Source organism: Euphorbia lathyris, chromosome 3 (genome assembly GCF_963576675.1).
Source record: "Euphorbia lathyris chromosome 3, ddEupLath1.1, whole genome shotgun sequence".
Lineage (NCBI taxonomy): Eukaryota > Viridiplantae > Streptophyta > Magnoliopsida > Malpighiales > Euphorbiaceae > Euphorbia > Euphorbia lathyris.
In genome coordinates this window covers 39,521,792-39,536,343 of record NC_088912.1, presented here as the reverse complement: position 1 = coordinate 39,536,343, position 14,552 = coordinate 39,521,792, and the positions used below count along the sequence as shown (strand labels likewise).

At 38.9% G+C, this 14,552-nt stretch overlaps 1 protein-coding gene across 2 annotated transcripts; it reads left to right on the top strand.

Moving 5' to 3' along the window:
* Window positions 1-862: 862 nt before the first annotated feature.
* LOC136223170 (CASP-like protein 5A2) lies at window positions 863-5,219 on the top strand. Of its 2 annotated transcripts, none has more exons than XM_066011039.1 (4): window positions 863-1,041; window positions 1,206-1,495; window positions 2,602-2,734; window positions 4,772-5,219. In XM_066011039.1, exons 2-4 carry the CDS (start codon window positions 1,275-1,277, stop codon window positions 4,961-4,963), a joined length of 546 nt encoding a protein of 181 aa, XP_065867111.1. In that variant the 5' UTR covers window positions 863-1,041; window positions 1,206-1,274; the 3' UTR covers window positions 4,964-5,219. The 2 variants fall into 2 exon arrangements, with proteins under 2 accessions (XP_065867111.1, XP_065867110.1); XM_066011038.1 differs by having other exon boundaries at window positions 1,197-1,495.
* The last annotated feature ends 9,333 nt before the right edge of the window (window positions 5,220-14,552 follow it).

The window sequence follows — 14,552 nt, the reverse complement described above, 5'->3', positions numbered from 1 at the left end:
TTTCCATCAAAAAAACAGATAAACCCCAATCAAATCAGAACCATCGCATAACCAAAATACTAGCCAAGAAGCATTCGCAAAACAATCAATATCTGAAAAGATCCCAATCGGAACTGGTTGAAATGATTTCCATCAAGAAAGCAGAAAGAAAGCCCAATTCAAATCAGAACCATCGCATAGCAAAACCACCAGCCAAGAAACTGAACAAATAATCGACAACAGAAACGATCACTCAAATAATCTTGAGACTAACCTTCACATAGGTGGAAGGACACTCTCACCGGCTAAAGAAACAAGAACGGCGGCGCCCGGCACGATCAGACGGAGAAAGCGGCGTCGGCGGCAACTTACAGGAGTTTCTATCGAGAGAGACGCTGCTGAACAACTTTTTAGAATATGATATTTTTTAGGAAGCGATTAAAAATATAAATTATTTTTTTAATTAAAAAATATAAATTAATTAAAAAATGAAAATAATAATTATAAAATATCAATATAATTATTTATTATTTTAGACAACCAGCTTTTTAACATTAGTTAAATATAAACCAACGTCTAAACTGTATTGTCCACACACAAATAATTATAAGAATTAAAATATAATTTGAATCGAATAACGTCCAAAAACTCTATAATATAAAACGGTAAATGTTTCTTAAAAAAAAAAAAACAGTAAAATAATAATACTATACATTATAAGGAGAGGATGTCCGAAACGTAAAGTGGTGGGCAAATAGAGGTAGAAAAAGTTTTTAACCAAAGTGTCAAACGCGCACGTCACTGCCAATAGTAGAGCGCGTATATTTCACTTTCTGCTTATTCGAATCTCAGTTGACCATTCTGCTTGTTCATGTTGACGCTTCCTTTGCTTGCATTTGCCTTCTCTTCTTCTCTTTTCAACTTTGCAGAAGAAAAAGAAAGCACGAAACATCAACAACTCATCTCTTCTCTTAATTTCATAAACTTTGTAGATCAATCGGGATCTCACCTAGCAGATTCACCATCCTCAGATTCACTGCTTTCTTTTCATCTTATTTGAAGGTATGATTGCTTTAGATCTCGGATTCTGCTTTTTTGTTCTTCAACCTTTCATTCTTATCCTGTCAATTTAGGTCCATTAATTCAGTGTTTTTAAGCAACAGTACTGGTTTAGATTATTAATTTTGGGCGAATTTTATCTGAATCCTTGTTGAAAGGGATTATAGTTGTAAAAGAAGAGAAAGCAATGAATTGAAGTTAGAGAGAAAAAGGGAGCGGTAGCGTGGCGTGAAGAGATGAATGTGAGCCATGCTTCAGTTCATCCAGTGGAAGATCCTCCGACTACAGACGGCGGAAACAATAACAATATAGCGCCGAGAGTGAGGATGAAGGACATGCAGGGTATGCCTGGCACTAAAGGCGGCCTTACTTTGCGTATTTTTCAGTTTATCTTTGCCGCTGCGGCTCTTGCTGTCATGGCAACCACCAGTGACTTCCCTTCCGTGACCGCTTTCTGGTAATCATTCACCGTGTTTTATGGTTTTTACTCTAAATTTCACTTTCAGTGTTTGTAATTGGTTGTTGTGTGGTATAATTTTGGATGCTTGGTGAGGTTGCCGGAATGTTTCGCATATTAGAAGTGAGGAAAAAGGACAAAAGAAGAATTTTCTACCTTGGAAAATTTTATTAGAAGTTTGGCTAAATTAAGTTAATTTGGACAATTTTAGATTGGATATTAGCTAAAATTAGGAAGATGAAACAACGATTTATTACTAGAATTTACTCCAAGTTGATCAGGATCTCAATTTGATCTGGCTAGGGACAGAATTTACTCCCTGATTTGCAAGGGGTAACTAGGTTTACAGTAGAGCGTTCGCATACCTCAGATTAATTAGAGCGAACCTCTTCCTATTTTCACTAGGATTTTAAATGGAAAGACAGTTTAGTTGCTACATGTGTGCATAATTTTTTCTAAACCAAGACAATAGAATTTACTTTCTTTAGTGTTTTGATGTACTTGTATGTGAAGGAGGGGCTTGAGACTTTGGGGCTATAGTCTGACTCTCTATTTCTACAATATATCTTGTTTTTTTCCCCCCTGTTTTTCCGGTCGCAGTCTGGTTAGTATACATTTTAATTAGGTTAACTATATGAAGGTAACAGTATGCATAATTGGAATTCTCAGCCTTGCATTACTTACTGAATTTGTGATATGTGAAGAAAACAAATAAATCATCTCAGTGATGCCAGCTCACTGAAATAACTAATGTAGTCTTTCTGTCATTTTTCTTTTGCACTAGGCAATTGTATATACAGATAGACAAACTTTAGGTCAAAAGGGGAGAGGTTCCGAGTAGATTGTCAACTCTATAACAAATGATTTGCATGGAAGTCTTTTATAATATCTCAATTCTTGTTGGCATGGAAGTTCTTGTGAAGTATTCAGTGTCTGACATTTTTTGTATTTGCAATTGCTAGTATATTTAACTATCACTCAACAACTTTTTTAATGCCAACAGAATAGAAGTCTTTCCTATCAATTATGTATGCTTATTATCTATTTTATATCATAAGTTGCTGATTTCTTTATAACCTCAATATTTCTGACGTTTGATGCATCAGCTACCTTGTTGCGGCTGCTGGTTTGCAGTCTATTTGGAGCCTTTCCTTAGCTATTGTTGACATTTATGCTCTCCTGGTGATGCGCTCCTTGCAGAATTATCGAGTTGTCAGCTTGTTTGCTGTTGGTGATGGGGTAAGAACATGATAATGATGGTGGATGAAATTCGAAATAGTAATATTTTACTAATGTGCTGCATATTTATTTGGGCCTTGATCGTAATTACTTATTGGCATTCATGAGAATGTAGCATCCAAGTGTTTAAGGCATTTTCAACTGCTTGATTACACTCCTAAAAATTCTTCCCAGCATGTTTCTTTAGGGTCCGCTTGGATGAAGGTTTCACAAGGTTCATTAAAGGGAGGTTAATTAAAGGGAGGGGAAGGGAAGGGAGGGAAAGGGAGGGGAGGTTAGAGAACCTCCATACCCCACCAATTTGGTGGGACTGAAATTGAAGGTTTTTGAACCTCCATTTAACCTCATTTAACCTTCATTTAAACTTAAACTCCCTCCCAAGCAAGGTTAAGCAAGGTTAGAAAAATAACCTCCATTTAAACTCTTACCCAAGCAAGGTTAGAAAAATAACCTCCCTTTAATTAACCTCCACTAACCCCAATCCAAGCAGACAGTAAGGGTCTACTTGGATGGGGTTAGAGGAGGTTCATTAAATGGAGGTTATTTAGGAGTTTAAATGGAGGTTATTTTCCTAACCTTGCTTGAGAAGGAGTTTAAGTTTAAATGAAGGTTAAATGAGGGTTAAATGGAGGTTCAAAAACCTTGAAATAACCTCAATTTCAGTCCCACCAAATTGGTGGGATCTCGAGGTTCTCTAAATAATCTCCCCTCCCCTCTCCTCCCTTCCCTTCCCTTTCCTTTCCCTCCCCTTCCCTCCCCTCCCTTTAATGAACCTTATGAAACCTTCATCCAAGCAGATCCTTATGGGTTCAAGCTTATGAAATCCAAGGCTACAGTTAAGCATTACTTGCATACAAACTTTATTTTTTTACCTTGCTGTGCTCAGTATATATAATAACATTTTGCTAACTCATCGAGTAGTCTACTGAACTGCATATTGACACCAAAATAGCAGAACATTGATAATTTTGCATCTTACTCCTGCAACTTTTTTCATATAAATCACCATCGACTATTGCTAGCTGGAATAAGTCTAAATTGATATAGACTAATTGGAACTGATTTCTTTATATTTTCTCTTTACATGCATTTTCCTGTTGCTAGTGCTGTAGCCATAATCTTCACCATGCTTACTTCAGCTTTGTGTATTTATATTCTAAAATACCGTTTTGATTTGAGCTGCATTCTAAGTGGCCAATGGATGCGAGACTCACATGTATTATGGTTCAATTGCATGAAAAAGCGAAGGCAAATATGCCAATTGAAAGTTTCATTGATGTTCCCTGTTGTAAATACTTGTGCAACAGTCATGGATGCACAAAAACTTTCTTTTGGAAGGGTATTCAATCTTTGGAAATCAAAACTCAGACTTTTACTTTATATTCTGGATCACGTTGTTGTAACTTGAGAAAACTGGAATGTTGTACATCTTTATGGCGTTTTTATAGATTTAGGGACTTAATAATGACACTTTAAGCAAGTTTAGGGGGCTAATGAGACACATGTAAGTTCAGGGATTCAATCAAGATTTTTGGACAAGTTCAAGGGGCAACTGATGTATTAAGCCTTATTAAAATGGGTTTTTAGAAGTAGACCAACACTTCAATTGATCTCCTAATCAGTTCATCATGCACCAATTACATCAAATTAAATACTTAATTTGTTCTACATAAAAGAAACATTAATATATTTTATTATACATATAATTTTCCTGTTGTAAAACTTCAATACATACACAAATTCATCCTTACAATTTAAAATTTTTAAACGTATTCATATATTTTTGCGATTTGCATGTTTTTTCATGTTTCCATTTATTATTATTCAAATATAGTATCCTGCTATTCATTTCTGTGCAACATAATTCTGCATCAGATGTTGATTTTGGCTGTTGTCCATTTCCAACAGTAAATGCTGATGTGGATAGTGAAAGATCACATTCTCTGTGACTTGTGTTTTTCTTGGCCATGTGCTTAACTGTGCTTTCTATTTATTTCCTTTATTCATGTGGCTTAATAAGGTTCACTTGTTGTGCAGATTACATCCACTCTTACATTTGCTGCAGCTTGTGCTTCTGCTGGAATCACAGTCCTCATCGATAACGATCTCGGAAGCTGTTCCCAAAATCATTGTGTCCAGTTTGAAACTGCTACTGCTATGGCTTTCATCAGTTGGTTCACTGCTTTGCCATCGTTTCTCCTCAACTTTTGGTCTTTGGCATCCCGATGACGACCAACATGAAAAAAGAAAAAAAATGAATTTTTGGAAAGAATAGAGAACGATTGTCATTTTTGTGATAGCAACTGGAATACATGGTTTTTATTTAATCTTTTCTTCCTGTTGTGTAGTCCAGATTGCAAAACTGTGAACTTTGTTCTCATCAATTGTGAATCAGCTGTACATTAGAATACAACGTAAATATTCGGGGATATTTGTGTTGTCAAGTTTTTTATTGTATTGTTGAGGAAATGGATTTGATTGGATAGATTTGTAGTGTAGAGATTCAATGGAATACCTGAACTCAAGTGAAACTGCATATAAACATTAGAATTCAGAACTTCACTTGTGTATTTGATCTCTCAATGTTAAGTTGATTCAATCTATGTGGCAATCAAAACAAACATCACAATGTGTTTTGGGATATTATTTCCCATTCTGTGTTTTGAAAACTATTCTTGACAGAAAAAATAAATAAAGAGCAAATGATTTTGAGGAAATATAGATATAACTATTCAATCTTGTCTATTTGGAAAAAGAAATAAATGGAATACCATGTAATATTGTACATGCATATTATTAAGGCTTAATTCATCAGAATCCCTCTGAACTTGATTAAAAAAATTGATTGCCCCCTCAATTTGTTTAAAAGGGATATATATTTCAATTTGTCCAAAATCCGCTTATGCGCTGCCATGTAAACTTAGAGATTAATTATGTCATTGTAAGAAAGTTCAAGGACTAACAAGACACTTTATAAGTTCAGATGACTCAATAGTTTTTTTTTTTTTTTTTGCCCAAATTGAGAGAGCTCATGATCTATTAAGTCTATTATTAAATTTGTCGACGAAATTGAGGGAGCTCATGATCTACTAAGTCTATTATTAAATTTAGACGAACATATATATTTACAAGATTCTCCCCAAGTTACTCCTACAATCAAGCAAACGTAACAACCCTACTAAGAACCATTTACTTGTCACAACATCCTAAACATGCTAACATTTATTAAACCCCCCTCATATCGGAGTACATATATTCATTCTACTCACCTTGCTAGTAATATAGGTAACAGCTTGTAGGTCTCCGGCCATGATAGTTCCTCTAAGGTAATGACTAATTGTTTCATCGGAATTGAACAACTGAGGTAAAAACTAAAAACAAAGCATCTCTTCTTAGACTCAAAACAATATCACTCAAAGAGATTCAATGATTTTTGGGATATAACATGTAATATGGGAAAGGCAACCCAAGCATATAGGGGATATAGAGATGATGACAGGACAACAAGTCTCAAAAGAAAAACCCAATTGAAACACGCAAGAAGTTGTCAGCAATGTCAATACAAAATAGAAGATTCTCCGGAAAACTAGCCGGACAAATAGAGAGCGAAAAGAGAGAGAATGCAATAAGAATTTTCAACCCTCACAGAAAATCCAAACTCCAAACCAATTTGCACGAACTAGACGAGAAGGTTGAAAATGAATAAACAATGTCAAAAGTGTCCGATCGGCGCTGAAACGATGGCATCACGTGCCAGTGCATGGTGGAATCAATAAAACTTAGCAACGACGATGTGTGTGGTACACATGTTCATCAAACAGCTACCGGATTTTGGAAAAACGTCGATTGAAACACTAGTTGTTGGTCCCGTGTGATTAGTTCCAAGGGGGGGGGGTTAGGAACTAATGTAACTTTTTCGCTAAATAATGCTGACTTAAATAATTCTTTAAGTTACTTAACTTAGTTTAGGTCAGCACGACCGAGAATTGTAAGACAGCTTTAGTCAGATGCTGACTAGAACTGTTTTACTTGTGAATTGAGAATTAACACTTGATGTCAACTTCCAACTCAGCACCAAGATTACTCAGTGTCAGCTTTTATAATTTATATCCTGAGCAATTTAATCAGACAACACATATATAGATATATTGAGAGAGAGTTAGAAATTACTCAGCACGACTTATCCTGGTTCGGCCTCTCCACCTACGTCCAGTCCCCAGAGTCCCTCCGGGCTTTTTCAATCCAATACTGAGCTCTTTAAAGGTAGAGTGCAAACCGTTTATAAGGCAGTTGAATATGCAAGAGTACCTTCCTCTATTCGTCTACTCAACTCCTACTAAGTGCTATAACCCAACACCTAGATTTCTCTACCGCTGAGTACTAAAACCGAGTACTCAACACAACTCTCTCAATTTTACAATTGATACAAACTTGTTCTTTCTAGATGAAGAACACTTTAGATGATTAAAAGATCAATCTAGCATTTACACAGAATTTGGAATTTGGTGTAAGATCTTTTTCTTGTTTGAATGTGCTTTGTATTTTTCTCTTTTTCACTTGTATTTTTCTTGTCAAAAATGGCAAAGGATCCAAGAATGAACTTGTCCTTTTATAGTTGAGATCTAAAGCCACAATCATTTGAATCCGGAATTATCCGTTGGATTCAAACGGCTCTTCATGTGACATTGTTCTAGTCAGCTTCAGATTTGCAGGCCAATCCTGTCGTCTGAATTTTGCAGTCGTCAGGCTTGTCTTCTTCCCGTAGGTGCGTCTTCTAGTGCCAGTTCGTCTTTTAGCTAACGGACAGTTGACCCATGCATCTCGAAATTGACTCTGTGCGTAATTCCAAGGTTTCTATTATTGGTGCAGACAGTTGTCGGATCTTGTCTTCTAGCAAACGGATCATTCGTGCTGTCCTGACGAACACTCAGCTTGACTTTATTGACGTTGCTTTTTGTTCTTTGTTTCTGAGTCACTCTTACTCAGCTTCCGTGGTCAGCTTCGTCTGCAAGCTTTAGTTTAGAGACGGACTTCTTATCTTTGATACTGAGTTGCGTTTCACTCAGTTTCTTTGGTCAGCTTCATCTTTAAAATATTTGTTCTGAAGATGGTTTTTCTTCTGTTATGCTGAGTTGCACTCCACTCAGCTTGTGCTGTGTTCTCATGCTAACTTCGTCCTGTCTTACTTTTTGATTCTGTTTTCATTTATATTTATACTCAACATTGAATAAACATATTAGTACAATTAAATCAAAGCACTTAAATTTAATTGCCCCTTAATCATGGATTAGCTTAAATAAATTTTGTCAAATCAAAATCATGTGGAAAAGTGTTTCAACACTAGTGTCCTTTTAGGATAGACGATGAAATGAATTGATGAGACTTAGAATCTTAGGTCCAAAAACTCTTCTCGTAAGGGCATATATTGAGGCGGAAAGAAACAACCCTAAAATCTTAAACACAAAAAATTTTTGCTCACAAAGAAAAATTCTATGGAAAAAGATAAAACCCTTGGGAAACTCAACCCATAAACCAAAAGCCAATTGGCTTTTGTTCACTATATACAAATTAGGCTCGGATACCATATAATTATAAAGAAGTACATGGATACCATGTAATCTAAAAGGCTATATGAATATTATTAAGATAATACACATGTATATTAGTATATATAAAGTTTTTTTTTCTAAATTACTCATACAATTAAACAAACATAGCAGCCATCTAGCTGTCATAATAGTCTTAGCAGTCTAAGGATACTTACACTTACATTCCTACAGAGTGAACTTAAATCATATACGAGAAAAACAACAAAAAAATACCAAAAGAAAAAAATAAAATAAAGTGAAACTAACCTAAAGAGGAAACGTTCTTTCGCTCTGGGATTCAAATGATAATGAAGTGTATCATTTGTTATTATAGTCAAGAACCACTAAATGTGTAAAGGTTTCATATGACTCACTCAAGTCTATATACATTTCCACCACTATAGGTGACTTTCGATTTTGTATCAAACGGTTACAAAGACCTCAACTAATAATAATTAAATCTCGGGAAAAGCACAAAAAGACAAAAGTCATTTACTCCCTCTTCATATTATTGTTTGAAATGAGAGTAATGGGTGAGAGGACATTTGTTTCAGATCATCTTTTGTGGCCCATTTAACTCTAAAAATCCACAAGATCCATAATGATGGGAACCATCCCATTACCAAACTCTAAGGTAAGAACGAGACTTTGATAACCTACAAAATGAGTAATATCCACTTTCTCCCTCTTTATGCTTATGTGATGTTACACTTCCTTTATTCTAATTGCTTACTAATTTTAGCATCGAAGTGTACCCAGGTCCCCAACCCAATGCAAGTTAACAAGCATATGTGGAAGTCCACTCGAAGATTGGACTAGACTCAACATTTGATGCAGTGAGTATGGATCATATTCCGTGGTCTCCAGGTCATCAGTCCAAAAAGTTTATACCCACAAGGGAAACTTCTATAGGCAGAGATGAACCTCTCGAAAACTTAATCCATAAACCAAAAACAAAAACCAAACACTCATTATATAAACTAGAGGTGGCAATATCACACACGATCTGATTACACGATACGAAATTGATATACAATTTTAGTGTTTGTATTTACCTTAACAGGTAATATGTTATTTCTGGGTTGACACGGAAATTCTTGGGTTGGATTAGGGTTGAACTGTAATTTGAAAATGACACGAAATGACATGAATATTTAGAATTCTTATCATATTCTCGCATGTTTTTACATGCCACCTTAATTAATAAAGACAATGAAATTATAAGTATTATCGCAAACACGACCCAAACTTCTCATAGTGTTACATGTCTTCTTTAATGGGATAATAAAAGTATATATGACTTGTAAACACATTATACGACTCAAACTTTCTATATTTTTAGTCACTCGTAATTTAAATGGTCAGTGTTAACATGTTAATTCAAAAGTGACATACTATTTAGAAGTATTATTAAAACTTCGTATGATATAAATCTAGCTATTAATGTAGATACATAGTAAAATTAGTGGTAACTCGAAAAAACGATACGAAATCGACACTAATCCGATTAGGTTGACACGATTATAACATGAATTTTTTTAGGTTGAGTTATGGTTGACTCATTTGACACTAACTTGGTAATTGACACGAAAAAACATGACACATACTCGATAATTGCCACCTCTGATATAAACTAGGCTCTCGTACCATGTAATTAGAAAGAAATACATGGGATGTGATACAGATTGAAAGCGATAAATGAAGGTTTTAATCGTAAACCAACAAAGAGGTTCTTCTCTAGCTAAACTAGAAGGAGTGAATCCCAATATAACAAGGTATAAACCTTTGGTTCTCAAAGAGAATGATTTTAGATTGATAAAAAGTTGCCCTATCCTTACAAAAGTGGGGCTTTAAATACATCCCCTAATGATAATAAAGACCAGGACTACCCCTACTAGGGTTACAACAAAGCGGTAGACAAAAGGGTAAAATAGGAAACACGCCCAGACAATTCGTACGGAGGTGCAGGTACGGAATGTCAAGGGGTTGGTGAGTTACTTCGTGAGGAAGTAAGCCTGGGGATCCGCCTAGGAATAGAAGTTGATACACCCTCTCTTATAATCTGAGATCCGCCCCTCTCATATATGCCTGGATCCGCTCCACTTGTACATCCCTAGGATCCGCCCTGATAGGTGCTTGCATTGCTTGTGTGGTATGTGGCGTCGGAGGATCCGCCAGGGCGTGTTTGGGCGGCGGTCCTAGTTAGGATGTCCGCATCATTCTCTCCTTCTTTAAAAGAGCAGGACGCTGACTTGCTCATGTCCAAAGGGCCATCCGGTTTCCACGGGCTGAGGTCACGGACGTTGAAAGCTGGTGACATTTTACCAAGCCAATTTGGCAACGCTATATGATAGGCATTGGTATTGATTTTCTTGGTGACTTTATATGGCCCATATTTCCTAGGTCGAAGTTTACTGCTTGGGGCGTTGGCGAGTCTCTCTTTACCCAAATATACCATAACCTCATCCCTAACTTCGAACTGTAGGTCCCTACGGTGCTCATCCGCCTTAGCTTTTAATTTCTGGTTTCTCTCCTCAAGAGTTTCCTTCACTTCTTGATGCATCTGTACATAGTCTTTGGCTAGCTGGTTAGCGGTCACGTTTCCCTTAGGAAGATGTGCTATATCAAGAGTATGATTCGGGGTCTTCGTATATACCACCACAAAGGGTGACTTTCCACTTCCCGAATGTACAGATCCATTGTAGGCGAACTCGGCCTGGGCCAAGACCACTTCCCACATCTAGGGCTTATCCTTACACTTGCTGCGCAGTAAGTTTCCCAAAGTTTGATTGACCACTTCTGTCTGACCGTCTGTCTGAGGGTGGGCGGTGGTACTAAACTTCAGAGACGTATCAAAAAGGGCCCACAACGTCCGCCATAAGTGACTTAGGAACTTCGTATCACGATCTGAGACAATGCTTCTCGGTACGCCATGTAGTCTGACAATCTCTTTGAAGAATAACTTGGCAGTTGCTGAGGCATCGTTAGTTTTGCGACATGGTATGAAGTGTGCCATCTTCGAAAACCGATCAACAACGACAAAGATGGAATCCATGCCTCGTTGAGTTCTGGGTAATCCTAGGACAAAATCCATGGATAGATCCTCCTATATAGTTTCTGGTACAGGCAGGGGTAGATTCAAACCGGCGTTTGTAGTGTGTCCCTTAGCGGTCTGGCAAACATAGCATCGTTCTACCAAGTAGGCAACATCTCTCCTCATCTTAGGCTAGAAATAATGGGAACTCACTGCTTCATATGTCTTGTCTCGCCCAAAATGCCCTCCTAGGCACCCGCCATGTAGATCCCGAACAACCTTCTCACGAATGGAGGTGCAGGGTAAGCAAATTTGGTTGCCCCTCATAAGATACTCATCCGTCAAGTGATACGCCCCATTCCCAGGCTGGTGCTGACACTTTTCCCAGATACTGCCAAAATCAGGATCCGCCAGGTATTCCCCTCGGATGTGTTCAAAACATTCAACTTCCAGGTTCACTGTCTTTAATAGTAACACCCTTCGACTCAAGGCGTCCGCCACCTTGTTCTGTTTCCCAGCCTTATGGATAAGTTTATAGGGGAACTTATCTATGAAGGCGGACCATCGGGCATGCATGGAGCTTCGAAGTTGCTTCTGACTCCCCAGATACTTGAGAGCTTGGTGGTCAGTGTAGAGGATGAATTCTTTTGCCACTAAGTAATGTTCCCATACTTTTAACGCCCTAACTACATCATAAAATTCTTGATCATACATGGCCCACTTTTGCCTTGCCTCACAGAGCTTCTCACTGAAATACGCAATGAGCCTCTTTTCTTGCATCAAGACACCACCAATCCCAACTCCACTGGCATCACACTCAACTTCGAACAGTTTGTCAAAATTGGGATACGCCAGTACGGGCGCTGTACTCAACTTTTCCTTGATCAGGGCGAAGCTCTCCTCTTGAGCATCCACCCACTCGAACCCTTTTCCCTTCTTCAAACACTCCGTCAACGGGACTACTATGGAACTGAAGTTTTTGATGAATCGTCGATAAAATGTTGCTAGCCCATGAAAACTCCTGATATCCCCCACGTTCCTTGGAGTGGGCCATTCTCGGACGGCTCTTACCTTCTCCCCATCAACTTGGACTCCATCGCCACTAACCACAAACCCAAGGAAAACCAGGCTTTCCATGATGAAATCACACTTCTTAGTGTTGGCGTATAACTGGTGTTTCCTTAACAGGTCAAACACTATCTGCAAATGCTCCACATGCTCCACCAAGGTCTGGCTATGAATCAGGATGTCATCAAAATACACAACTACAAATTTTCCAATCACCGGGCGAAGCACCTGATTCATCAGTCTCATGAATGTACTGGGGGCATTAGTCATCCCAAAGGGCATAACTAACCACTCATACAATCCATCTCTGGTCTTGAAGGCGGTCTTCCACTCATCCCCAGATCGAATTCGTATCTGATGATACCCACTCTGGAGATCAATCTTGGAGAAAACTCTAGATCCGCTAAGTTTGTCTAGCATATCATCCAGCCTTGGAATAGGGAACTTATACTTGATAGTGATCTTGTTAATAGCCCTGCTGTCCACACACATCCGCCAAGATCCATCCTTTTTGGGCGTAAGTAGGGCTGGAACGGCGCATGGACTCATACTTTCCCTAACGTATCCCATCTGAATGAGTTCTTCCACCTTCTGCCTCATGATGTCATTCTCCTTTGGACTCATTCGATAATGGGGTAGGCTTGGTAAACTAGCCCCAGGCACAAGATCGATATGATGTTGGATGTCCCTCAAAGGTGGTAACCCACTTGGCAACTCCTCAGGGAAAAGATTCGGGTACTCGCCAAGTAGGCGGGTCACTTCATTCGACATCTCTCGTTTGTCCATTGAGAATGCTTCGTGATTCGCCTTAACCATTACAACATACACCATCTGGCTCTCTTCACATTCGCTGACAAATGATTTGTGTGTGGGATAGACTACCAAGGTAGACTTCTCATTGACCATTGGCTCTCTCATCATCGGCGTAAGTACGAACTTCACCCCATTCTTTACAAATCTGTAAGTATTCCCTCTTCCTGCGTGGATGGCGTCGTTATCAAACTGCCATGGTCTGCCCAACAATAGGTGGCAGGCGTCCATATCGACCACGTGACAACAGATTTCATAATCGCCAATCTCAATAGGCACCCTACATCTCTGGTTCACTCTAAGTTCACCCACGTTCTTGATCCACCCCACCCTATAGGGGTCCGGATGCGCCTCCGCCAACAACCCAAATTTCCGAACGGCGCTGCTGCTCACAATGTTCTCTTGGCTGCCACTATCTATTATTACATTGCATCGTCCGCCTTTCACAAGACAGCGGGTCCTGAATAGTTGGTGCCTCTGATCTCCCTCTATCCGGTTGGAGACTAACAAACACCGTACCACATGAATGGCGTATCTTTCTTCATCCACCTCGTCATCATCTTCTCCTAAGGGCTCATAAAACACTTCATCCCCTTCTTCATAGTCATCTTCATACCTTTCCACCATGTTGGCGCTCTTCCGCCTAGGACACTCGTTGGACCTATGACCTGGCTCATTGCACCTAAAACATTTAAAAGGTGTTGGCCTGGCGTATGGGTTGTTGCTCTTAGGTGGTATAGGTACTTCTTTGTAAGGCCTGGTATCTCCGACAGATCCCCTTCCCACATTGTTGACCTTTGCCCCACTGGCACTCACCACCTGTTTGCCTTTGTCATAAGGCTTCATGTTATCTCTTCCTCCAGGCGTATGCTCGGTAGTGCCGGATCTCTTGGATCTCCCGCTTAGTTGGGATTCGACCTTAAGAGCTAAGTTTCTAGCGTCTTATACCCGAACCACCAACTGTGTGCCAATACGATCCTGGATGTGGTATCTTAACCCTTCTAAATACCTAGAAGTCTTTTGACTTTCGGTCTCCGACAAGTTAGCCCTTTCCGACAGCCTCAAGAACTCTGAGGTATACTCATGGACACTTCGGGTTCCTTGAGAGCATCCCCGGTATGAGCTGTAGATGTACTGCTCATAGTTTGGAAGTAGAAACCGCTCCCTCAACATCGCCTTCATCCGTAGCCAAGATCTAATCGGATCCCTGCCCCCTCTTCTTCTTTCTTCCCTCAACTGATCCCACCAAAATGAGGCGCCACCCTTCAATCGATACGCCACGAGCCTCACTTTCCGTTCATCAGGAATCCCAGCATAC